This window comes from Erpetoichthys calabaricus, chromosome 5, assembly GCF_900747795.2.
Source record: "Erpetoichthys calabaricus chromosome 5, fErpCal1.3, whole genome shotgun sequence".
NCBI classification, from domain to species: Eukaryota; Metazoa; Chordata; class Cladistia; order Polypteriformes; family Polypteridae; genus Erpetoichthys; species Erpetoichthys calabaricus.
The window spans coordinates 33,679,433-33,706,623 of NC_041398.2; the positions used below are offsets into that span (position 1 = coordinate 33,679,433).

The 27,191-nt window shown below is 39.4% G+C and overlaps 3 gene segments (V, D, J or C); 2 read left to right on the plus strand and 1 right to left on the minus strand.

Annotated features, from left to right (window-relative positions):
- Positions 1-425: 425 nt before the first annotated feature.
- Positions 426-26,377, plus strand: LOC127527769 (immunoglobulin kappa variable 3D-7-like). The segment is given in 2 exon segments: positions 426-469; positions 26,067-26,377. Coding segments are annotated over 2 exon segments (351 nt in total).
- LOC127527768 (immunoglobulin kappa variable 3D-7-like) lies at positions 13,710-14,490 on the plus strand. The segment is given in 2 exon segments: positions 13,710-13,874; positions 14,134-14,490. Coding segments are annotated over 2 exon segments (360 nt in total).
- On the minus strand, positions 15,212-15,974 carry LOC114652489 (immunoglobulin kappa variable 1-12-like). The segment is given in 2 exon segments: positions 15,212-15,740; positions 15,883-15,974. Coding segments are annotated over 2 exon segments (522 nt in total).
- Positions 26,378-27,191: the final 814 nt, after the last annotated feature.

The window sequence follows — 27,191 nt, forward strand, 5'->3', positions numbered from 1 at the left end:
AAGAACCATAACAAGTTACTTATGAAAAACATTAATTTATTTAAATTTTATAAAACGTTCAGAAAAAAAGCCTATTTGTGTAAATATACAATCCTCCTCTTCATGTTTGTACTCAGTTTTCTTGATTGGGGTCACCAGGCTGTCCCGGAAAGCAACAGCTCAGCACAAACTATATATATATATAAGTTACAAAACAGGTCAGAGGAGCCTTTAGATCTCAGAAGAGGAAGTCATAATATGAAGGGTCACTTCCTTATGGCTAAAGACGGTATGTGTGAACGACCGCTCCCATTTCCGTCTCACGTCTTTATGATATTCAGATTTACATGCCTGACGTGATTCGCATACTGATTTTGCTTGGCTGCTATGCTGTTTTTTCAAAAGTGTGAAAATATTTAGAACTAAACACCTCTGGAGAACATGGCCTCAATGATGCTTCTGTTGTGGACTGCAGTGCTGTTTGCTCAGTGTAAGAAATATGAAAAAAATATATAATTTTAAATCATTAATAATTTTTGTTAAGAAATATTAGAACAAATGTATTATTATTGTTTTACCATCATTCAGAACTGTAACAGAGGGCATAGAAAGTTGAATATTACTACTAACATTCCAGCTATTTAATTTCTTTAACCCCTTTTCCAATAGAACAATAGAATTAAAATTGTTTCCTAATGTTTGAAGTACGTGACATTGTTTCTTTGCTCAGTGTGCTCCTTTTCCTGATATATTTTCCAGACAGCATAGGGCAGATGTTTTGACTCAGAAGCCATCGGTGAAATCTGTTCTCCTTGAAGATCAAGTCACTCTTGACTGCATGTCCAGTTCCGCTGATTTAACTAGCAGCCTAGCTTGGTTCCTGCAGAGGCCTGGAGAAAAACCCAAACTCCTGTTTTCTTCAGTGGGTAGCCAAGTGTCTGGGACACCGAGCCATTTCACTGATGGCAGATCTGGGACTGTGTTCTCGCTGACCATTAAAAGAGTCCAGCCTGAAGACGTGGGTGAATATTACTGTTAGCAGCACTATGAGCTCCCTCTCACACAACGAGAATGAGTCGAACAAAAACCTTCACAGGCTTTGGCAGTGCAGCTGCAGGGGGTCCCTGGCCAGGAGTTTAGACGCAGCAATGGGAAGAGAAGAGCAGCAAAGGATGACATTGTGAACTAAAACAGTAAAACATTTAATTGACACATCCAGTGTCAGCTTGAAAAAACTCAATTTAGAACAAACTAAACTGAACACATCCTAATCTAATCTATTACATTTATATAGTGCTGGGACTAGAAGACAGGGAGCTTGTGAAACAAGATGTTGGTGTTCCACAGATTTCTCTTCCCCCATCACAAAGGCGGCACATGAACAGTGGTTAGTGATGGTGTCTCATTCCTATCCTTCCCCATATTTACTTTCCAACCAACTCCCATAAAATGTTCCCCATGCTCTTGTGCCTCACACTATCCATCTATCTATATAAACAAAATTATATGATTCATATAATTCTCAGAAGACATGTCAGTGGAGAGCGAACTAGCTGAAACAATAGATTTAAAATGAATTGTTTTCAAGTTCTCCAAGAAAAAAAAAACAGAATTGCATTTCAGTGATTTCTATTATTTTTAGTTGTACAAACGTTTAATTAAACGATGTTATTCGTATTGGTTACTTTTTATAGTTAAGATTCTCTGTGTAAAATGAAACTACCATTTTATTTATCATTTTATTTACATATTATTATATTTGTGTTCACAGTTTTATTGTCCCTGAAGGCAGGGCTAACACAGGACAGGACACCAGTCTGCAGCAGGGGACACTTGTGCACCCACCCACACAGGCCCAGTCTGGAGATCTCAATAACTTACCTGACACATCTGTGGGATGTTGGAGAAAAAACACAGTATCTGGAGAAAACGTTACGTGTACTCAGGGAAACATGTTATGAACTCACAGTCCAGCAGCAGTAAGACATTAGCAATAAACACCGTGCCAGACAATATGTAACTGTAATACTTATGTAATACTTTAAGATGCAGCTTTTGGAATCAGGTTTATAGAAGCATAATCCCACTATAAAAATGAAAAGTCAAACTGTTCAAGTTGAGTAAATAGCCTTACAGCTAACGCTAATATCATATTGAAGCAAAGTTTTAAATGAGTGTCACTCTGGTGCCTTTGTAAAGCACCTGCAGGCTGTTCAGATGTTAAGAGAGGTTTTTGTACGAGTCTCTGTCGCTGTGTGAAAGGAAACTCTTCAAACTGTAGACAGTAGAAATGTCCTGCATCCTCAGCCCGGACTCCAGTGATAGTCATTGTATATACAGTCTCTGATCCGCTGCGACTGAAGCGACTTGGGATGTCATCTTCAAACAGTTCTGCTGTATAGATCAGGAGCTTAGGAGCGTCTCCAGGTCTCTGGTGGTACCAGGGTAAATATGTACCTGCTTCAGTGCTGGTTGTACATGTAAAGGTCATATTGTCTCCTACAGAGACTGATTTTGCCGTTGGAGTCTGAATTACCATAATCTCACAACTGGAGTCTGAAAATGAAAAAGCCAGAGTCATGTAGTATTTATTACTTGGGTTAAAAAATTGTTACTGGGTTAAAATTAGCAAAACCATTTAATTCATAAACAAGGATTGCATTATGTTTTACAACATCAATTATTAAACACCTTTTTACCTTGACTGTATAATGTGAGAAAGAGAAAGATGGGGAGCAGTGGATAAGTCATTGCTGCTTTGGATCCTGCAAGAGTGCCTCAGTAATGAAGTTTTAAACCCTGGCAGAGCTCTGAAATGAGAAATGGTGACAGACAGGGTGGCATCTATGCAAAGCAACTTCCTCCCCAGGGCTCCAGTAAACTTTAAAAACATATTTTACATGTCTTTTTTTTACTTTGCAAATAGCTAAACCCTGGTAGAAAATAACTGGAAATTCTTCCAATAATGCTTTTTGACAAACTGATAGACATGGCTATAGTCTGCTACCTGCTATCTGCTATTGGATTTTAATTCTGAGCAGGAGATGGGGTTGATGAATAAATATGGCTGATCTGTCTCAACATCTTTTGTCACACATTAACAACTGCAGTTCATATGCAGAGTTTTTAATAGTCCATTTTTGGTGTCACCACATTTATGATCTAGTATTGAGCACACACCCATGTGTTTCTTCGTGCCGGTCCCATGCCCAGATAAATGGGGAGGGTTATGTCAGGAAGGGCATCTGGTGTAAAAATTTGCCAAATCCATATGCGGACAGATGATCCGCTGTAGCAACCCCTAACAGGAGAAGCCAAAAGAAGAAGAAGAAGATTGAGCAAAGCCATCTGAATTTGCTTTTCCTTGAGTTTGGAGAAAAACAGGAATTTTGGCAAACTCAATGGAATACATTGAAGTCAATGGGGAATCTGAACTAGTTTTGAAGGAATTATAATAGTGCAAGTGTCTCCCGTGCTCCTATCACTCTGACTAACTAATACCCACAGGATCCGTGATGTGAGGGATCAGCGTTATAAACTCAGCCAGTCCCTGTCGTTTCCTGATCTGCACTACAAAGCAAAGCAAGGAACAAAACATGTTTAATTCAGCACATTGCTTGATTCTAATACCTCTTTCTTGTTTTTCTTGTTAAAACAAGAAAAAGGTATTAGAATCAAGCAAAATTATCTGCCAATATAGTGAGAAAGTTTAACTTGTTAAATTTTCTAAAAATGAGATTATATATCTTACACATACAAATCTACTCAAGTCAGTTATTCTTAAAATAAAAAAAAACAAGATCTATTATTTCTTTTCAAGATTTTCTGGCTTGTTAAGATTTCATTTTTTGCAGTGTAGTTATTTCTCTTATTCTAAAATAATATTGATTAGATCCTGCCAGGTTTTGAAAACATTTTGTACAGATCCTCTAACTGAGAATTTGATTTTTTCCAATTTCAAATAATATAAAACATCGGTTTCCCACTGACTTATCAGAGGAGAGTTAGGATTCTTCCAATTTAACAGAATAAGTCTACGTGCCAAAAGTGTAGTGAATGCAATCACCGTTTGCTTGTTCTTCTCCACTTCAAGTCCGTCTGGAAGGACACCAAACACAGCTGTTAATGGGTTAGGAGGGATTGTGACCCCAAGGCTGCCTGAAAGGCACTTAAAAATTTTGGTCCAAAATGATGTTAGTTTGGTGCAGGCCCAGAACATGTGACCCAGTGAGGCAGGAGCTTGGTTGCAGCGTTCGCAGGTTGGATCTTGCCCTGGAAACATTTTGGACAGTTTTAAGCGAGACAGATGAGCTCGATATATAATTTTTAGTTGAATAATTCTATGCTTTGCGCATATGGAGCTCGAGTGAATTCTCTGCTTTGCTACCTTCCACTCCTTTTCTGATATATTGATTAAGAGATCTTCTTCCCAATGTCCTCTTGGATCTTTGAAAGGTAGGGACTCTAATAGGATTTTATATAATGCGGAAATGGTGTTTAATTCCTTGAAATTGAGCAGTATTTTTTCCAGCATTGTGGAGGGTGCAAGGTGGGGGAAATCGGGCAATTTCTGTTTAACAAAGTTTCTAATTTGAAGATAGTGAAAGAAATGTGTAGCTGGGAGGTTGAATTTTGAACGTAATTGTTCAAAAGATGCAAATACGTTGTCTATATAAAGATCTCTGAGCATTTTAATCCAAAAACTTTTCCAGGTATTAAAAACTGGATATACTTGCGAGGGTTGAAAGAGGTGGTTCTCTTGCAGAGGTGCCACAGATAAAAGATTTTCCATCTTAAAATGCTTTCTAAATTGGTTCCATATTCATACTCTTCACAATAGTTCTAACAATCAGTCTTCAGCCACGGTCAGTTGTACATGGCTTTTTCTAGGGTTAGATCTTTCGACTCATAATCTGTCGTCTCCACCAAAACACCTATTCACAACTGCGTCTTTCATGAAGTATTTATTTCTTCTTGATTTCTGAATTGTTTTCTCACCGTTTTCCGTTCCTATTCTTACACCGCCATATGCTACGGCGGGCGTCGGCTAGTATAAATAAAAAAGAAGAAGAATATCCCAATGATTTCTATGATGAAGAGTTTCAGGCAGAGAGGAATGAAGAAGAGGGAGAGGGTTGAGATTACCACCGACCCCAGTTCCGATCTGTGCGAGTAAGTACTGTGGTACAAAGATACGGCCCGGGGAAAGGGATGCCACAGAAGCCCCAATTCTGCCCCCCACGGTCAAATGTGACCATGAAAGGACGGAATTTCAAGCACCATTAATTATAAGTGCCCAATCCACAATATAATGCACAACAGCCTGACAGATTAAAACCGTCCCACCTTGATGGTGCATAGAAACTGGGACCTGCAAGAAATAAAAGAGATGTTGCAGGAATTATTGAACCCAAAAGAAGTAGCAGGACAGAAGTTTGTGACGGTGGTGAAACAGTTAGATAACATGTATAAGACAAATGCCGCACAATGGACTCAAGTCCTTTGAAGGAAGTTAAGATCCAGGCTGAAATGATGTGAGAGGGCAATGGAATGATACTCTGGGACAACAGGGGGCTGACAGTGGCCAGTGTGATGTTCAGTGGACTCAGTTACAAGCACAGATAAACGCAACATATAAGAAGAGTACTGACTGGTCCCAATTGACACATGCTAAACAGAAAGATGGGGAGCCCGTGTCAGAATGGGAACACCGTCTTTGGGCTCTCTCTCTCTTCACCTGTTCCCATTCAAACCACGTTTTCAAGTGTTTCATTAAACCATCTATTTTTATTCAGCCCTCTAATGCCCAGTGAACTTGTTAGGATAAGACTTGCTGGCCCGCCTGTGCCTTTGCATCTCAGTTACGAAAACTGGAGTGACAGTCACAGCAGAACAACACACCGCCCTTGCACTGACTACCACCATTACATGCTCCCATGCTGCATGTGTTGTTCATATTTTCCTCAAAACAACAAGAATCTTTGCTGTCCTGGGTTCCTTCTGGATTACATTGTTTAACATCATTTCACTGTACTGCACAATTGTTTGGACTGCATGTAGACAAATTCTGGCTGTTGGACTTTATAGCCAGAGCTATTAAAAAAGACTATTTGCCTAACAAACTGTTATATCTCAGCAGAACTGGCTGGAGCAGCAGTCTCCCTTTCGTCACAACAACTGCTTTTGTTCTGGAGTGGTCTTATCCCACAAGACTCCAATACTAAGTGGCGTGATTTGGGACCTTGGGTATTAGCATGTCATGAAAGGTAGGACTGGGAATATGTGGGACCTAATATTTGGTCCAACCCAGAGGGATCTGTGAAGAAAATTGCAATAGGACTGGTTGTACCTGTAACCCGATCGCTCTGTCATTTATCTTCCACCCCTACACCTACACCCATGCTGTTTACCCTTCAGATCTCTTGGTTACACTCGCTCCCCTCATCTATCTGGGCACATGGGAAAAAATGATTTTGGCTGAATAGCTCATGTTGAACCCTTGGTCATTTTCCCAAAGTCATCCTTCCGTCCACATCATACACAATATCCTTTTCGCCTGAGGCCAAGGCCAGTATTACCATTGTTCATGCTGACTTAGTTAAGCGGGGGTGCTATTATTCTGATCCAATATTCACCTATTCTTCCAGTTAGAAAAGCAGATGGCTCGTGGCAGTTTGTTCAGGACCTCAATGCTGCTATACACCCTAGGACTCCTATAGTTCTGAATCCTTCCACTATTCTCTCTTTAGTTCTGTCCACTGCTATGTGGTTTTCTGTTACTGATCTCGCGAATGCTTTCTTTTCTATTCCTGTTCACCCTGACTCCCAGTTCTGGTTCACTTTTAAAGGGAAGTGCTGGACCTGAACTGTGATGCCACAGGGATATACAGAGACTCTGTGTGCGTGTCTGTGTGTGTGTGTGTGTGTGTGTGTATGGACAAGCATTAGCAAAAAAAAATTTGGAAGGTTATTGGCCAAAGTGGGGTAGTGTCCTGGTGCAGTATGTACAGTAGATTTTTTACTTTTATGCTCTGAGGTTCAGGAATAATGCGAAGAAGACACAAAGGCTTTGTTGGTCTTCCTAGCGGAAGATGGGCACAAGGTGTCCGGCAAAAAATTGCAACTGATAAAAAGAAAAGTGAAATACCTGGGTCATGATTTGACTGCAGGGGAATGTGCACTGTCTAATATTAGGATTGAGGCTATTAAAAATTTACCTCGTCCTACTACAAGGCAGGTTATGTCCATTCTGGGAATGCAATGGGTTCAAGGTTTTGCTGAAAAAGCACAGCCACTCCAAGATCTAACGACCTATCCTAATTTGGCCTTGACTGATAACATTTCATGAATGGAGCAGACTGAGAAGGCTTTATCTGATATAAAATAAATTTTGATGTTTCCGCCTGTGTTTGGACTTACAGACTAGTCTCGCCCTTTCTCTCTGTTCGTGGACGAGAAAGGGGGGGTATATGACTGCAGTACTAACTCAACAACAAGGAGACAGACAAAAACAGGTCACATACTATTCTTAAAAAAAACTGAATCCAGTGGCCTCTACAATCCAGAACTGTTAGAAAACAGCAGCTGCAACAACAGAGGCCATATTAGCATGTGCAGATGTTGTTCTCATGAGTCCATTAACTGTTAAGGTACCACATGCTCTACATTCCATCTTAGTGCAGGCAAGGACATCTCATTTGACAGCCGCACTTGCGGTAGTGAAGTGTGAAGCTCACACAGGGAAAACAGATCCAGTAAGTGAGGGAAATGTGCATGCAGACATGTGGGCAAAGAAAGCTACCCAGGATCCCACCTCACCACTAACCTCTTTATCCCTACAACAGGAGGAGGAACGAGAGTCACCCGAGGATGCAGTTTTATCTCCACAAATTGTAGCAACAGAAAAGGGGATAAAGATGTGACAGAATGAAGGTGCAGAAAAAGACCCGAAAGGAATTTGGATCCATCCATTAACCAAAAATTGTTTTCTCCCAAAAGCTTCCTTTCCAGGTATTGCAAAGGCGGCGCACTGTCTGGACCACTCTTTCCGAGATGCAATGATGGCAGAGGTGCAGCAATCCTGGTATGCCCCAGGATTTTTCAATTTTGTCGATGAGTTCTACAAAAGGTGTGCACTATACCAAAAGCTTAATGCAGGAAAAATATTACATGTAATTTCAGCTGTAACACCAATGGCAGAGGGCCCTTTTGAACATCTGCATGTGGATTTTATTGAACTAACACTATCTCATGGCTATAAATACTGTTTAGTACACATCGACATTTTCTCTCACTGGGTGGAAAGCTTCCCGTGTCGGCATGCAGATGTCAAGTCAGTGGCCAAAGTGCAAGTTAAAGAAATTATCCTTCATTAGGGTTTGCCTAAGAAATTGTAAACTGATAATTGCACTCACTTTGTAAATACTTTGTTACAAGAGTTGTCTCAGTGTCTGCAGATTGATGTCCGTCACTACTGCAAATACCATCCATAGAGTGGAGGGATGGTGGAGCACGTAAACTCCACTTTAAAATTCAAATTGGCAAAAATCTGTGAACAAATAGGTCTATCTTGGGCTGATGCGTTGCCTTTGGCTGTGACTGGTCTGCGGGGAAGGACTCATCGTCAGATAGGGCTCTCTCCTTTTGAGATACTTACTGGCCGCACCATGCCATGTGACTTCCGCAAGGTAAAGTCACTCTCCACACAGTCGACAATGTATTTGCATCTTTTCTTTCAGGTCTGCATAGTGCCTTACAGACAGTGCATGAACAAGTGAGGGAAACATGAAGAACTACCTCATTAGCTGAAACGTCCATTCCTATACCTACTGGGACTTAGGTCATCGTTGGAGACACACGACGTAAAGACTGGCATCAACCTAGGTGGGAAGGGCCATTCCAAGTGCTGCTGAGCACCCTGCACGCTGTGAAGGTTGAAGGACTCCCTTCTTGGATGCACATCTCTCACTGTAAAAAATGGACTGAATAGCTGTTACTATTTTATGGACTTACTGTGCTGGGACTCTGTCAAGGGATTATTCCCTCTTACCCAGAGGATAATTTGTGGTATAAGTGGTTGAATTTTACTGTTACACCATTAAGAACAGAGACCTGTTATGCATGTACCACTGCTACCCCTTCCCTATAAACTTTTCACTTGTGATATTTTTAAGGATGCACATAACTCTCCCGGTTACCCTTTCAAGTGAATCTTAATGTCAGGAAGTACACACTACTAGACAAGTGGCCTGGCAAAATAGAATTGAGCTATGGTAGATATGCCCCTAACTGAAAGGGGAGGTGTGAGTGTTGTGTTCGGCAACAATTGCTGTATTTTTAATTCCTAATAACACTGCTCCTAATGGCTCCTTTACTATAGCCTTTAGCAAGCTAAAGTCGCTTCAAAAAGAATTTACTGATCATACAACTACTGCACCTAAGTCAATTTTTGAGTGGTTTCATTCGCTATTTTCCATCTGGAAATTTCCCTTATTTAGTTCGCCATTATTGTAGGCACTATCCTTCTTATTGTCTGTCTACTTCTTTGTTGTGCATTTCCCTGTGTCCTTTCTCTTATCACCCGTTTGGTGGCACATCAATTTCTTTTTATATCTCCAGTCCCTGAGTATACTGATCAGATAGATGACACCCAATACTTTAACTTTTCCATAGACATTAAAAAAAAAAAAAAAAAAACAATGGGGGAAATGTGAAAGAAAAATTAGGGTTAAGAGCTGACAAAGCAATTTTGCTCTAACGGCAGGTTATTCATACAGGCGTCTGTCATAAGACGGTGCAGTAAGCTGACCCAGGAAAATTTAGAGTTTCTTTAGGAACGCGTCTATTAAACACAGGAAAGATGGCCGTTCCTTCTTTAGGGTCTATATGACAAGTAAAAGAAAAATAAGAACAGATGGCCCATTAGCGTAATAAAATAAAATGCTTAAGTAAATGATATTATGCTTTTTGATTAAGTAAGGGGAAGGGGGAGGAAGAAGAAATTATAAAAAGCCAATTGAAAAATGGAACTTGGCTCTTCTGCCTTGCAACATAGAATCCAGGTACTCATCTGTGACTGAATAAAAATCTAATTTATTGCACGTGTCCTGTCTTCCTCGGGGGGTTTTCTTTCACAATGCCGAGAAATCATTTCTTTCTTTTAAATAAAAGGGATGGAGCTAAGGATCTTATAACCAGGTGGTTGCATGTTTCCACAGTCGTAAATGCTTTTGTTTGCCAGCTCTAGACGACTTTCATTCAATGTCAATCTGCTCACTGGTACTGTATGTGGGTTTTTCTTTGGCTCGTCTCCCACAACCCGAAGATGTGCAGATTCAGTGAATTAACATCTGTATGTGGATGTGCCTTGTGATGGGAAGGCATTCTGTTCACGGCTTGTCCAATCCTTGTACCCAGTGCTATTGGAACAGTCTGTAACCCATGTAATTGCTAATCAGATAATGTTTGGAATATGGATGGGTTGATGGGAGGGTGAATGGTCTGCAACACAGTGGTAAAGACTTCTCTTCTATGCATCACTGAACGTTTAGATTTAAAAGCAACTACACCAAACTTAAATATCGGTGGCTGATTGCTTTTAAAGAACCATTTTTCAAACCATTTGGATGACACAGTGTAAAACTAAAGGGTTATGTTTTTAATATTTGTAAATGTAACATAAATTTATCTGCTGCTGTGTTTTTTCCATTGCATTACTGAAAAAAAAATACACTTGTGTATACTGAAACTGATATAAGTAGGTATGGTAATGGATGGATAGATATACATGTGATGTGTCTATAATTCCATATAATTTGATAGTCACTCCAAATTGTTGACTGGTAGTAACCACAGTACCTCGGACAAAATGTTGGGATGCAAATCAGGCCACCCTGTTTACTTTACTGGTGCATGTAGCAAAATAACAAGCGCATGATGCCATGAAATATAACAGAAATCAATAAAGCCATCAACTATTATATCGTCTCATGTTCAAAGTTGTCAGGCTTGTCATTGAACTTACTTCACTTAGGTAGGTCGTTTTCCAGATGAGCCACTATCATCAGAGAGCACCCTATTTTTATTGCTTCTGAACTGGAAGGGCTGTGGTTAGTGGTCCTCACAGGGTGGCTTCTCTGGACTGAGGTTGGAAAAGTAGTCACGGCTCCTGGTGTCTTGGGGTGGAATTGTGTGTGACATCCACTGCATTCAATGTCATTATAAAATATATATGAGTTAATAACAATGGTTTCAGGTTAGGAATATGACTGATTGTGTCTGTATGCTATGAGCTATGTTTGAATTCTTCCCACAGTCATTATCCGTGGCACATTTGTATGTCCTAATTATGTCTGTGTAGGTTTTATTTTGGGGGCTCTGATTTCCTTCACAAAGATGTACAGATTAGGTTCCTTTGAGTGAGTGTGTGTGTGTGTATGTGCGTGTGTGTGTGTGTGTGTGTGTGTGAGTGGGCCAAAGGATGTATTGACACCATATCTTGTCTTGTGCTTATTGCTACTGGGATAGACAGACACTCATGAGAACCTTGAATTGGATTAAGGAGAATTGAGAATGTTATGTTATGTTACAACGTGTGTATCATCAATTAAACAAGAATTTACCTCAGAACAAGAATTATAATCAGAAAGTTCAGCCTGTGTACAAAATGATACAAGTCAGAGTTAGGTGGATACCAACATGTGTTGAACTGCAAAATGACCCACTCTGATTTCTAGCACCTTGTCAAAATGTGCTGACTGTAGAGGGCGGTATGAACCATTCATGCTGTTTAAGGGTGTTTTATAAACTAAAGATTGATTTTTTTATTGCAATATAAATGGTGCTTCCAAAATAAATTATTACTTTCTATAGCACATTTCACAGAGCCAAGCAAAGCCCAGAAAGTGCAATGAAAGGAATGGCCGGTGTGGTTGGTGTGGCTGATGCCCAGCCAGTCATGCCGTCACTTATCCTGCCATTTCCTGCTGCCATGAGCCACAGATTTATTTTCTTCATGCCTCATAATAATATAATAATAAGATGCTGCAGATGTTCTATCAAACAGTTGTGGCGAGCGCCCTCTTCTACGCAGTGGTGTGCTGGGGAGGCAGCATTAAGAGGAAAGACGCCTCACGCCTGGACAAACTGGTGAGGAAGGCAGGCTCTATTGTTGGCATGGAGCTGGACAGTTTAACATCTGTGGCAGAGCGAAGGGCGCTCAGCAGGCTCCTATCAATTATGGAGAATCCACTACATCCACTAAATAATGTCATCTCCAGACAGAAGAGCAGCTTCAGCGACAGACTGCTGTCACTGTCCTGCTCCACAGACAGATTGAGGAGATCGTTCCTCCCCCAAACTATGCGACTCTTTAATTCCACCAGGGGGGGTAAACGTTAATATTTAACATTATACATAGTTATTGTCTGTTTTTTCACCTGTATTATTATCATTCTTTAATTTAATATTATTTATTGTATCAGTATGCTGCTGCTGAAGAATGTGAATTTCCCATTGGGATTAATAAAGTATCTATCTATCTATCTATCTATCTATCTATCTATCTATCTATCTATCTATCTATCTATCTATCTATCTATCTATCTATCTATCTATCTATCTATCTATCATATGTTGTTATCTCCCAGGTTTTCTTGAATGTGTCATTAGCTTTGTTTAGTTTATTTCTATGAATAGGATGAAAAATGAAGTTATTGCCTTATTTGAAATTATTTTCAAGGATGTTTTTAACAAATTATGGGAGAGTTCTTTTGAATTCACTCCCTATTTGAATAAAAAAAACACAATCATTTTAAATTTTCAAATAAAAAATTTGTGAATTTGTGAATTTTGAAATTAAATATTTAATGCAAATACAAAACATTCTGAAACCTCCTGGTTAAGGTGGACCTGAGCCTATCCCATTAACATGAGGAGCATGGCAGGAACTGAGTCTTAAAAGGAGGCCAGTACACTGCAGGGCCCAGTCACGTGGGGGTGGGGTGGGGGGGGAATAGGGGATCACCAGTTAATCTGACACACTTGTTTGTGGAATAAGGAGGGACAAACAGGGTAGAAAATAAAAAGCACATATAGACATGGGGAGAACAAAAGGTTCAACACAAACAGAAGCTGAGCACAGATTTGAACCCATTATGTTAGAGCCATAAGAAAGCAGAACTAAGTAGTAAAACTGGAATAAGGGTGTAGATGAGAAATGGAGTTGATTTAAAGGGGTAAATTATACACAGTTAAGTATCCAATTAGAAATACTAGTTAGTGCCCATCAGCAACTGTAGAATGGCTTTCTTAACCAACTGTGGAAGTGACAGAGCTGACTGGCTCACACCTACATAAAGAGAATTTCAATAAGCTAAAGAAGATGAAATAAAAACATGGATTTATTATTCTGTAGTACGAAAGAAGAAAAGGACTTAAAGAAACAATACATCACTTATGAAGAACATTTATTTTAATTTATAAAACATTCTGAAAAAAAGCCTATATGTGTGAATATAAAATCCTCCTCTTCATCTTTATACTTGATTTTCTTGATTGGGGTCACCTGACTGTCCAAAAGAGTAACAGCTCGGCACATACTATAAATACAAGTTACAAAACAGGTCAGAGGAGCCTTTAGATCTCAGAAGAGGAAATCATAATATGAAGGGTCACTTCCCTATGGCTAAAGACAGTATGAGTGAACGTCCGCTCCCGTTTCCATCTCACGTCTTTATGATGTTCAGATTTACATGCCTGACGTGATTTGCATACTGATTTTGCTTGGCTGCTCTGCTGTTTTTTTAAAAGTGTGAAAATATTTCAGAACTAAACACCTCTGGAGAACATGGCCTCAGTGATGCTTCTGTTGTGGACTGCAGCTCTGTTTGCGCAGTGTAAGAAATATGAAAAAATATAGAATTTTAAATTATTAATAATTTTTGTTAAGAAATATCAGAACAAATGTATTATTATTGTTTTACCATCATTCAGAACTGTAACAGAGGGGATAGAAAGTTGATTATTACTACTAACATTCCAACTATTTAATTTCTTTAACCACTTTTCCAATAGAACAATAGAATTAAATATAGAATTAAGTATGTGACATTGTTTCTTTGCTCAGTGTGCTCCTTTTCCTGATATATTTTCCAGACACCAAAGGGGAGATTGTTTTGACTCAGAAGCCATCGGTGAAATCTGTTCTCCTTGGAGATCAAGTCACTCTTGACTGCATGTCCAGTTCCTCCAGTTTTACTAACAGCCTGGCTTGGTACCTGCAGAGGCCTGGAGAAAAACCCAGACTCCTGTTTTCTTCAGTGGGTAGCCGAGTGTCTGGGACACCGAGCCGTTTCACTGACGGCAGATCTGGGACTGTGTTCTCGCTGACCATTAAAGGAGTCCAGCCTGAAGACATGGGTGATTATTACTGTCAGCAGCACTATGAGCTCCCTCTCACACAATGAGAAAGAGTCAAACAAAAACCTTCACAGGCTTTGGCAGTGCAGCTGCAGGGGGTACCTAGCCAGATGTTTAGACGCAGCAATGGGAAGAGAAGAGCAGCAAAGGATGACATTGAGAACTAAAACAGTAAAACATTCAATTGACAAATCCAGTGTCAGTCTGAAATATCTCAGTTCGGAACCAACAAAACTGAACACATCCTAACCTAATCTGTTACATTTATATAGTGCTGGGACTAGAAGACAGGGAGCTTGCGAAACAAGATGTTGGTGTTCCACAGATTTCTCTTCCCCCATCACAAAGGCGGCACATGAACAATGGTTAGTGTTGGTGTCTCACTCCTATCCTTCCCCATATTTACTTTCCAACCAACTCCCATAAAATGTTCCCCACGCTCTTGTGCCTCACACTATCCATCTATCTTTATAAACAAAACTATGTGATTCATATAATTCTCAGAAAACATGTCAGTGGAGAGTAAACTAGCTGAAACAGCAGATTTAAAATAAATTGTTTTCAAGTTCTCCAAGAAAAAAAAAAGAATTGCATTTCAGTGATTTATATTATTTTTAATTGAACATGTTATTCTTATTGTTTACTTTTTATAATTAAGATTCTCTGTGTAAAATGAAACTACCATTTTATTTATCATTTTATTTACATATTATTATATTTGTGTTCACAGTTTTGTTGACCCTGAAGGCAGGACAAGAGATTAGCAATAAACACCGTGCCAGACGATATGTAACTGTGAATGTGATATGTGTCAAATTATGTAATACTTTAAGATGCAGCTTTTGGAATCAGGTTTATAGAAGCATAATCCCACTATAAAAATGAAAAGTCAAACTGTTCAAGTTGAGTAAATAGCCTTATAGCTAACACTAATATCATATAGAAGCAAAGTTTTAAATGAGTATCACTCTGGTGCCTTTGTAAAGCACCTGCAGGCTGTTCAGATGTTAAGAGAGGTTTTTGTACGAGTCTCTGTCGCTGTGTGAGAGGAAACTCTTCGTACTGTTGACAGTAGTAATGTCCTGCATCCTCAGCCTGGACTCCAGTGATAGTCATTGTGTATTCAGTCTCTGATCCGCTGCCACTGAAGCGACTTGGGATGTCATCTTCAAGGTGTTCTGCTGCATAGATCAAGAGCTTAGGAGCTTCTCCAGGTCTCTGATGGTACCAGGCTACATTACTACTCACATCAGTGCTGGTTGTACATGTAAAGGCCACATTGTCTCCTACAGAGACTGATTTTGCCGTTGGAGTCTGAATTACCGTAATCTCACAACTGGAGTCTGAAAATGAAAAAGCCACAGTCATGTAGTATTTATTACTTGGGTTAAAAAATTGTTATTTGGATAAAATTAGCAAAACCATTTAATTCATAAACAAGGTTTGCATTTGTTTTACAACATCAATTTTTAAATACCTTCTTACCTTGACTGTATAATATGAGAAAGAGAAAGATGGGGAGCAGTGGAGAAGTCATTGCTGCTTTGGATCCTGCTAGTGTGCCTCAGTAATGAAGTTTTAAATGCTGGCAGAGCTCTGAAATGAGAAATGGTGACAGATAGGGTGGCATCTATGCAAAGCAACTTCCTCCCCAGGGCTCCAGTAAACTTTAAAAACATATTTTACATGTCTTTCTCTTACTTTACAAATAGCTAAACCCTGCTAGAAAATAACTGGAAATTCTTCCAATAAGGCTTTTTGACAAACTGATAGACATGGCTATAGTCAGTGCATCTGCTACCGGCTTTTGGATTTTAATTCTGAGTAGGAGATGAAGTTGATGAATAAACATGGCTGATCTGTCTCAACATCATTTTTCACACATCAAAAACTGCAGTTCATATGCAGAGTTTTTAATAGTCCCTTTTTGGTGTCACCACATTTATGATCTAGTATTGAGCAAACCCATCTGAATTTGCTTTTCCTTGACTTTGGAGAAAAACAGGAATTTTGACAAACTCAATGAAATGCATTGAAGTCAATGGGGAAGCTGAACTAGTTTTGAAGGAATTTTAATGGTGCAAATGGTCTTTTAAGTGTCCTTGAGGGATGAGGAAGCATTTGCCAATATTTTGGACTGAATATTGTGACCAAAAATGTAACTTAAGTTGGAAAGTGGCAATGCTGACCACTGTACCACTGTGTCTAAATGAAAATAAAATTAAACTGCAAGTCCAAAACACTTGCAGTCCTTTAGTTCTCTTTGCGTCTCCCGTGCTCTTATCACTCTGATTAATTAACACCCACAGGATCCATGATGTGAGGGATCAGCGTTATAAACTCAGTCAGTCCCTGTCATTTCCTGATCTGCACTGCAATGTGCAATGAATCCATGCTATGAATCTACATCTATTTTAAATTATTCTCATTATAGTCAGGTATGTATTCTTCAAAATAACATACTGCAAGTTTTTATTTTTATTTTTTTATTATGAGGTGGGTAGCGCCCTGCCCGGGGATTTGTTCCTGCCTTGCGCCCTGTGTTGGCTAAGATTTGCTCCAACAGACCCCCGTTACCCTGTAGTTAGGATGTAGCAGGTTGGATAATGGATGGATGGATTATTTTTTTTTTTTTTTAACACATGGGGGTGCTGGAGTAAAGATCAGGCAGTGACATCATGCATGCATATTTTATATCTAATGATCTAACGACCTCTCCTAATTTGGCCTTTACTGTTAAATTTTCGTGAATGGATCAGGCTGACAAGGCTTTAACTGATATAAAATAAATTTTGATGTCTGCGCCTGCGTTAGGACTTACAGACTAGTCTTGTCCTTTCTCTCTGTTCGTGGACGAGAAAGGGGGGTATATGACTGCAGTACTAACTCAACAAGAAGGAGACGGACAAACACAGGTCACATACTATTCTTAAAAAAAAATTGGATCCAGTGGCCTCTACAATCGTGGCCTATTAGAAAGCAGTTGCTGCAACAACAGAGGTCATATTAGCATGTGCAGATGTTGTTCTCATGAGTCCATTAACTGTTAAGGTACCACATGCTGTACATTCCATCTTAGTGCAGGCAAGGACATCTCATTTGACAGCCGCGCTTGCGGTGGTGAAGTGTGAAGCTCACAAGGGGAAAATGAATCCAGTGAGCGAGGGAAATGTGCATGCAGACATGTGGGCAAAAAAAAAGATACCCGGGATCCCACCTCACCACTAACCTCTTTATCCCTACAACAGGAGGAGGAACAAGAGTCACCCGAGGATGCAGTTTTATCTCTACAAACTGTAGCAACAGAATAGGAGATAAAGATGTGGCAGAAAGAGGGTGCAGAAAAAGACCCGAAATGAATTTGGATCCATCCATTAACTAAAAATCATTTTCTCCCAAAAGCTTCCTTTCCAGTTATTGCAAAGGTGGCACACAGTCTGGACCACGCTTTCAGAGACGCAATGATGGCACAGGTGCAACAATCCTGGTATGCCCCAGGATTTTTGAATTTTGTTGATGAGTTCTGTAAAAGGTGTACACTATACCAAAGGCTTAATATAGGAAAAAGATTGCAGGTAAGTCCGGCTGTAACACCAATGCCAGAGGGCCCTTTTGAACATCTGCAGATGGATTTTATTGAGCTAACACCATCTCATGGCTATAAATACTGTTTAGTAATCATCGACGTTTTCTCTCGCTGGGTGGAAGCCTTCCCATGCAGATGTCAAGTCAGTGGCCAAAGCGCGAGTTAAAGGAATTATCCCTTGTTGAGTTTTGCCTAAGACAGCGGTTCTCAAACTGTGGGGCGCGCCTCCCTTGGGGGGGGCACGAAGTAACAAAAAGGGGGCGCGAATGTTGCCATATGTGGTGTAATTTCGCTATTCATAGGAAAATTTTAAACTTGTAGCGGTGTATCGGCAGCAAAAAATATAGAATAAATTTTATTAGGGTTTCAAAAAAACGCTAGGGGGGCGCGATTAAAACTGTTGTGAAAACTCAGGTCACAAATACTTAAAGGTTGAGAAACGCTGGCCTAAGAAATTGTAAACTAATAATGGCACTCACTTTGTAAATACTTTGTTACAAGAGTTGTCTCAGTGTCTGCAGATTGATGTCCGTCACTACTGCCAATACCATCCACAGAGTGGAGGGATGGTGGAGCACGTAAACTCCACCTTAAAATTCAAATTGGAAAAAATCTGTGAACAAATAGGCCTATCTTGGCCTCATTCATTGCCTTTGGCTCTGGCTGGTCTGCGGGGAAGGACTCATCGTCAGATAGGACTCTCTCCTTTTCAGATTCTTACTGGCCGCACCATGCCAGGAAAAGTCACTCTCCCCATAGTCAACAATGATTTGCATCTTTTCTTTCAGGTCTGCATAGTGCTTTACAGACAGTGCATGAACAAGTGAGGGAAATGTGGAGGACTACCTCATTAGCTGAAACGTCCATTCCTATACCTACTGGGATTTAGGTCCTCATCAGAAAAACACAACGTAAACACTGGCATCAACCTAGGTGGAGAGGGCCATTCCAAGTGCTGCTGAGCACCCTGCACGCTGTGAAGGTTGAAGGACTCCCTTCTTGGACGCACGTCTCTCACTGTAAAAAATGGACTGAATAGCTGAATAGCTGTTACTATTTTTTGGACTTACTCTGTCAAGGGATTATTCCCTCTTGCCTAGAGGATAATCTGTGGTATAAGTGGCTGAATTTTACTGTTACACAATTAAGAACAGAGACCTGTTATGCATGTACCACTACTACCCCTTCCCCATAACCTTTTCACTTGTGATTTTTTAAGGATGCACATAACTCTCCCGGTTACCCTTTCAAGTGTTTCTTAATGTCAGGAAGTACACACTACTAGCCAAGTGGCCTGGCAAAATAGAATTGAGTTATGGTTGATATGCTCCTAACTGAAAGGGGAGGTGTGTGTGTTGTGTTCGGCAACAGTTGCTGTATTTTTAATTCCTAATAACACTGCTCCTAATGGGTCATTTACTATAGTCCTCAACAAGCTAAAGTTGCTTCAAAAAGAATTTACTGATCATACAACTACTGCACCAAAGTCAATTTTTGAGTGGTTTCATTCGCTATTTTCCAATTGGAAAATGTCCCTTATTTAGTTCGCCATTATTGTAGGCACTATGCTTCTTATTGTCTGTCTACTTCTTTGTTGTGCATTTCCCTGTGTCCGTTCCCTTATTACCCGTTTTGTGGCACATCAATTTCTTTTTATATCTCTGGTACCTCAGTATACTGATCAGATAGATGACATTAACTTTTCCACGGACATTAAAAAAAAAAAAAAAAAAAAAACAATGGTGGAAATGTGAAAGAAAAATTAACTGTTTGTAATCTACTTAGGGTTAAGTGCTGACAAAGCCATTTTGTTCTAACAGCAGGTTATTCATACAGGCGTCTGTCATAAGATGGTGCAGTAAGCTGACCCAGGAAAATTTCCAGTTTCTTTAGGAATGCGTCTATTTGACACAGGAAAGATGACCTTTCCTCCTTTAGGGTCTATCTGACAAGTAAAAGAAAAATAAGAACAGATGGCCCATTAGCGTAATAAAATAAAATGCTTAAGTAAACAATATTATGCTTTTTGATTAAGTAAGGGTAAGGGGGAGGAAGAAGAAATTACAAAAAGTCAATCTAAAATGGAACTTTGCTCTTCTGCCTTGCAATGTAGAATCCAGGTACTCATCTGTGACTGAATAAAAAATCTAATTTATTGCACTTGTCCTGTCTTCCTCGGGGGGTTTTCTTCTACAATGCTGAGTAATCATTTCTGTCTTTTAAATAAAAGTGTTGAAGCTAAGGAACTTATAACCAGGTGGTTGCATGTTTTCACATTTGTAAATGCTTTTTGTTTGCCAGTTCTAGAAGACTTTGATTCAATGTCAGTCTGCTCACTGGTACTGTATGTGGGTTTTTCTGTGGCTCACCTCCCACAACCCAAAGATGTGCAGATTCAGTGAATTAGCATCTGTATGTGGATGTGCCTTGTGATGGGATGGCGTTCTGTTCATGGCTTGTCCAATCCTTGTACCCAGTGCTGTTGGGACAGGCTGTAACCCATATACTGTAAGTACTAATCAGATAATGTTTGGAAAATGAAAGGATTGATGGGAGGGTGAATGGTTTGCAACACAGTGGTAAAGACTTCTCTTGTATGCATCACTGAAAATTTAGATTTAAAAGCAACTATAGCAAACTTAAATATTGGTGGCTGAATGCTTTTAAAGAACCATCATGTGCTCTCCATCATGTATTTAAGTGCATTATAAATTTTCAGAGAAAAACCTCCTTTTTCCTATCAATAATTAAACATATAAATAGTTCAGTTCAAGTCAGGGGACTGTGATGGCCATTCCAGAACATTGTACTTCTCCCTCTGCATGAATGCCTTTGTAGATTTTGAACGGTGTTTTGGGTCATTGTCTTGTTGGAATATCCAACCCCTGCGTAACTCCAACTTTGTAACTGATGCTTGAATATTATCCTGAAGAATTTGTTGATATTGGGTTGAATTCAACCTACCCTCGGCTTTAACAAGGGCCCCAGTCCCTGAACTAGCCACACAGTCCCACAGCATGATGGAACCTCCACCAAATTTGACAGTAGGTAGCAGGTGTTTTTCTTCTGCCATGCAAAGCGCTTTTTGTTATGACCAAATAATATTTTTTGTTTCATCAGTCCAAAGCACTTTGTTCCAAAATGAATCTGGCTTGTCTAAATGAGCATTTGCATACAACAAGCAACTCTGTTTGTGGCGTGAGTGCAGAAAGGGCTTCTTTCTCATCACCCTGCCATACAGATGTTCTTTGTGCAAATTCCGCTGAATTGTAGAACGAAGTACAGATACATCATCTGCAGCAAGATGTTCTTGCAGGTCTTTGAAGGTGATCTGTGGGTTGTCTGTAACCATTCTCACAATCCTGTGCGTATGCCGCTCCTGTATTTTTCTTGGCCTGCCAGACCTGCTGGGTTTAACAGCAACTGTGCCTGTGGCCTTCCATTTCCTGATTACATTCCTTACAGTTGAAGCTGACAGTTTAAACCTCTGAGATCGCTTTTTGTAGCCTTCCCCTAAACCATGAGACAGAACAATCTTTGTTTTCAGATCTTTTGAGAGTTGCTTTGAGGATCCCATGCTGTCACTCTTCAGAGGAGAGTCAAAGGGAAGCACAACTTGCAATTGACCACCTTAAATACCTTTTCTCATTTTTGGACACACCTGTCTATGAAGTTAATGAGCTAATCCAACCAATTTGGTGTTGCAAGTAATCAGTCATCAAAATTACAAGGGGACCCACATTTTTGCACAGCCAGTTTTTCACATTTGATTTAATTTCATACAACTAAATACTGCTTCACTCAAAATATTTGTTTGGAAAACACCCCAGTACTCAGATGTTCCTAGGAAATGAAAGACATACCACTGTTATCTTTTTTGTTGAAAGTATAGTGAATTATTATGCAGGTTGAGAGGGGTTTCCAAACTTTTTCATATGACTATATATTCAACACTCATTATCTTAAATAATATTCTGTTCCTTTATTTTATTACACACCATGCAACATTTTAGTCATACAAATTTAAATGCATTATTAATTTTCAGAGAAAAACCTTCCCATTTTTCCTATCAATAATTAAACATATAAATAGTTTAATAAATAATTATACTGTATTATAAAACCATATTTTATTATCCAACTGATTATTTTTATTATATCTGCTATTTACTAACTGTTGCTTTCACTTAAACCATTTGGATAAATTGTGTTCAGATATCTTCAGGGAAGAGGAAATGTTGAACCAGGTAAGTAGCATTATCAAGGTAGTTTGTCTTCCATCTTTGTTTTTCAGTACATAATTCACTATTTCATCAAAATAATTCCACTGAATCCATTTGATTGGTGTCTTGGAGGATTTTGAATACCTGGATTAGTTCCTGACTCAGTCTCCTCTGCTCAAGACTTAACAGGTTTATTTACTTGATCTTGTCTTGACCTGCCCTTCATTCCTGGGATGCACCCGGTTACTCACCTCTGATCAATTTCAAGGGCTGCTGTGTCTTTTTTGTAGCACTGAGTGTTGACTCAGTTATCTGTTCTGAATCATTATATGATCTTGAACAAGTGAATTGTAAGAATATTTATAAACTTGGAATACTTGAACTTCCATTCCTTTAGTAAATGTGGTTCATGTGCCTCTCACAAAATATGGAACCCAAGGTTGCTGCATCGCCCTTCACTGCCAGCAGATGTCACCTCAGCTATTTCCCTGACAGACTTGCTACGTGCCTCTGTTGCTCTTTTTTTCTTGCCAGCCTTGTCATGTGGCTGCACCGTTGCTTGCTATGCAAAGGACCTGATGCCCGATAACATGGTGGATGAAAGTCTCAACTGTAATTTATTGGATGTGTTAGACTTCTCGTTGAGCTCAGTGTGCACAACTGGCATTTATGATGAAAACGACTGGTGTGCTTCACTGTCAAGAGGTCTTACTGCATTTCAGTTTCTGTCAACAATGCTGTGTTCTCATATCATTGCTATTTTCTTGTTAGCCATAGCGTAGGGTGGGGCTTGCTATAAGAAGGACTTTGAAGCACAATTTCATGACAGAGGTAGCCCACACAATGAATTCAGGGGTCATGTTATACATATCACAACATTGGTTCTGGATTGAGACCAAGGTCAAGGTGATTTGTGATTTTTTTGGTGATTTGTGTGTGACAGAGAGACAACTGTTACCATTTCATATATAGATACTAAACTATTGTACTGTGTCTCTGGACTTACAAAGTGCTTTGGGATGACACAGTGTAAAACTAAAGGGTTATGTTTTTAATATTTGCAAATGTAATATAAACGTATGTGCTGCTGTGTTTTAAAATAAAATACACTTGTGTTGACTGGTAGTAACTGCAGGACCTCGGACAAAATGTTGGGATGCCAACCAGGCCACCCCATTTACTTCACTGGTGCATGTAACAAAATAACAAGTGCATGATGGCATGAAATATAATGGAAATCAATAAAGCTGTCAGCTATTATATCGTCTCATGTTCAAAGTTGTCAGGCTTGTCATTGAACTTACTTCACTTAGGTAGGTCATTTTCCAGATGAGCCATTATCATCAGAGAGCGCCCTATTTTTATTGCTTCTGAACTGGAAGGGCTGGGGTTAGTGGTCCTCACGGGGTAGCTTTTCTGGACTGAGGGTGGAAAAGGAGAAAAGGTGGTTAGTGGTCATGGCTCCTGATGTCTTGGGGTTTTATTGTGTGTGACATCCACTGCATTCAATGTCATCATAAAATACATATGAGTTAATTAATAACAATGGTTTCAGTTTAGGACTATGACCGATTGTCTCTGTATGCTATGAACTATGTTTGAATTCTTCCCACAGTCATTATCCGTGGCACGTTTGCATGTCCTAATTATGTTTGTGTAGGTTTTATTTTGGGGGCTCTTGATTTCCTTCACATAAATATACAGATTAGGTCCCTTTGAGTGTGTGTGTGTGTGTGCGTGTGCGTGTGTGTGTGTGTGTATGAGTGGGCCAAAGGATGTACTGACACCATATCCTGTCTTGTGCTTATTGCTACTGGGATAGACAGACACTCATGAGAACCTTGAACTGGATTAAGCAGAACTGAGAATGTTATGTTATGTTACAACTTGTGTATCATCAGTTGAACAAGAATTTACCTCAGAACAAGAATTATAATCAGAAAGTTCAGCCTGTGTACAAAACGTACAAGTCAGAGTTAGGTGGATACCAACATGTGCTGAATTCCAAAATGACCCACTCTGATTTCTAGCACCTTGTCAAAATGTGCTAACTGTAGACAGCGGTATGCCACTGTAAATAATATTCAATTTTTAGGCGGTATGAACCATTCATGCTGTTTAAGGGTGTTTTACAAAGTAAAAATGGATTTTTTGATTGCAATATAGACGATGCTTCCAAAATAAATTATTACTTTCTATAGCACATTTCACAGAGCCAAGCAAAGCCCAGAAAGTATAATGAAAGGAATGGCCGGTGTGGTTGGTGTTGGTGATGCCCAGCCAGTCACTCATCCTGCCACTTCCTGCTGCCATGAGCCACAGATTTATTTTCTTCATGCCTCATATGTTGTTATTTCCCAGGTTTTCTTGAATGTGTCATTAGCTTTGTTTAGTTTATTTCTAGGAATAGGATGAAAAATGAAGTTATTGCCTTATTTGAAATTATTTTGAAGGACATTTTTTTAACAAATTATGGGTGAGTTCTTTTTAATACACTCCTTATTTGAATAAAAAAAACACAATCATTTTAAATTTTCAAATTAAAAATTTGTGAATTTTGAAATTAAATATTTAATGCAAATACAAAACATTCTGAAACCTCCTGGTTAAGGTGGACCTGAGCCTATCCCATTAACATGAGGAGCATGGCAGGAACTGAGTCTTAAACAGAGGCCAGTACACTGCAGGGCCCAGTCACGTGGGGGGCAAATAGGAAATCAGCAGTTAAACTGACACACTGTTTGTGGAATAAGGAGAGACAAACGGGGTAGAAAATAAAAAGCACATATAGACATGGGGAGAACAAGAGGTTCAACACAAACAGAAGCTGAGCACAGATTTGAACCCATTATGTTAGAGCCATAAGAAAGCAGAACTAAGTAGTAAAACTGGAATAAGGGTGTAGATGAGAAATGGAGTTGATTTAAAGGGGTAAATTATACACAGTTAAGTATCCAATTAGAAATACTAGTTAGTGCCCATCAGCAGCTGTAGAATTGCTTTCTTAACCAACTTTGGAAGTGACAGAGCTTACTGGCTCACACCTACGTTAAGAGAATTTCAGTAAGGCTAAAGAAGAAGAAATAAAAACATGGATTTATTATTCTGTAGTAAGAAAGAAGAAAAGGACTTAACGAAACAATACATCACTTATGAAAAACATTTATTTTATTTTATAAAACGTTCAGAAAAAAGGGCTATTTGTGTGAATATACAATCCTCCTCTTCATCTTTGTACTCAATTTTCTTGATTGAGGTCACCGGGCTGTCCTGGAAAGGAACATCTCGGCACATACTATAAATATAAGTTACAAAACAGGTCAGAGGAGCCTTTAGATCTCAGAAGAGGAAATCATAATATGAAGGGTCACTTCCCTATGGCTAAAGACAGTATGAGTGAACGTCCGCTCCCATTTCCGTCTCACGTCTTTATGATGTTCAGATTTACATGCCTGACGTGATTTGCATACTAATTTTGCTTGGCTGCTCTGCTGTTTTTTTAAAAGTGTGAAAATATTTCAGAACTAAACACCTCTGGAGAACATGGCCTCAGTGATGCTTCTGTTGTGGACTGCAGTGGTGTTTGCTCAGTGTAAGAAATATGAAAAAACATAGACTTTTAAATTATTAATAATTTGTGTTAAGAAATATTAGAACAAATGTATTATTATTGTTTTACCATCATTCAGAACTGTAACAGAGGGCATGTAAAGTTGATTATTACTACTAACATTCCAGCTATTTAATTTCTTTAACCCCTTTTCCAACAGAACAATAGAATTAAAATTGTTTCCTAATGTGTGAAGTACGTGACATTGTTTCTTTACTCAGTGTGCTTCATTTCCTGATATATTTTCCAGACACCAAAGGAGAGATTGTTTTGACTCAGAAGCCATCGGTGAAATCTGTTCTCCTTGGAGATCAAGTCACTCTTGACTGCATGTCCAGTTCCTCCAGTTTTACTAGCAGCCTGGCTTGGTACCTGCAGAGGCCTGGAGAAAAACCCAAACTCCTGTTTTCTTCAGTGGGTAGCCGAGTGTCTGGGACACCGAGCCGTTTCAGTGACGGCAGATCTGGGACTGTGTTCTCGCTGACCATTAAAGGAGTCCAGCCTGAAGACGTGGGTGATTATTACTGTCAGCAGTACTATGAGCTCCCTCTCACACAATGAGAAAGAGTCGAACAAAAACCTTCACAGGCTTTGGCAGTGCAGCTGCAGGGGGTCCCTGGCCAGATGTTTAGATGCAGCAATAGGAAGAGAAAAACAGCAAAGGATGACATTGTGAACTAAAACAGTAAAACATTCAATTGACACATCCAGTGTCAGCCTAAAATATCTCAGTTACGAACAAACTAAACTGAACACATCCTAATCTAATCTGTTACATTTATATAGTGCTGGGAAAAGAAGACAGGGAGCTTGTGAAATAAGATGTTGGTGTTCCACAGATTTCTCTTCCCCATTACAAAGGCGGCACATGAACAATGGTTAGTGATGCTGTCTCACTCCTATCCTTCCCCATATTTACTTTCCAACCAACTCCCATAAAATGCTCCCCACGCTCTCATGCCTCACACTATCCATCTATCTATATAAGTGAAACAATACGATTTATAAAATTCTCAGCAAACTTGTCAGTGGAGAGTGAACTAGCTGAAACAATAGATTTAAAATGAATTGTTTTCAAGTTCTCCAAGTAAAAAATAAAAATAAAACAGATCTGAATGTCAATGATTTATATTGTTTTTAGTTGTACAAAACTTTAATTAAGCATGTTATTCTTATTGCTTACTTTTTATAATTAAGATTCTCTGTGTAAAATGAAACTACCATTTTATTTATATATTATTATATTTGTGTTCACAGTTTTGCTGGCCCTGAAGGCAGGAGCTAAAACAGGACAGGGAACCAGTCTGCAGCAGGGGACACTTGTGCACCCACCCACACAGGCCCAGTCTGGAGATCTCAATAACTTACCTGACAC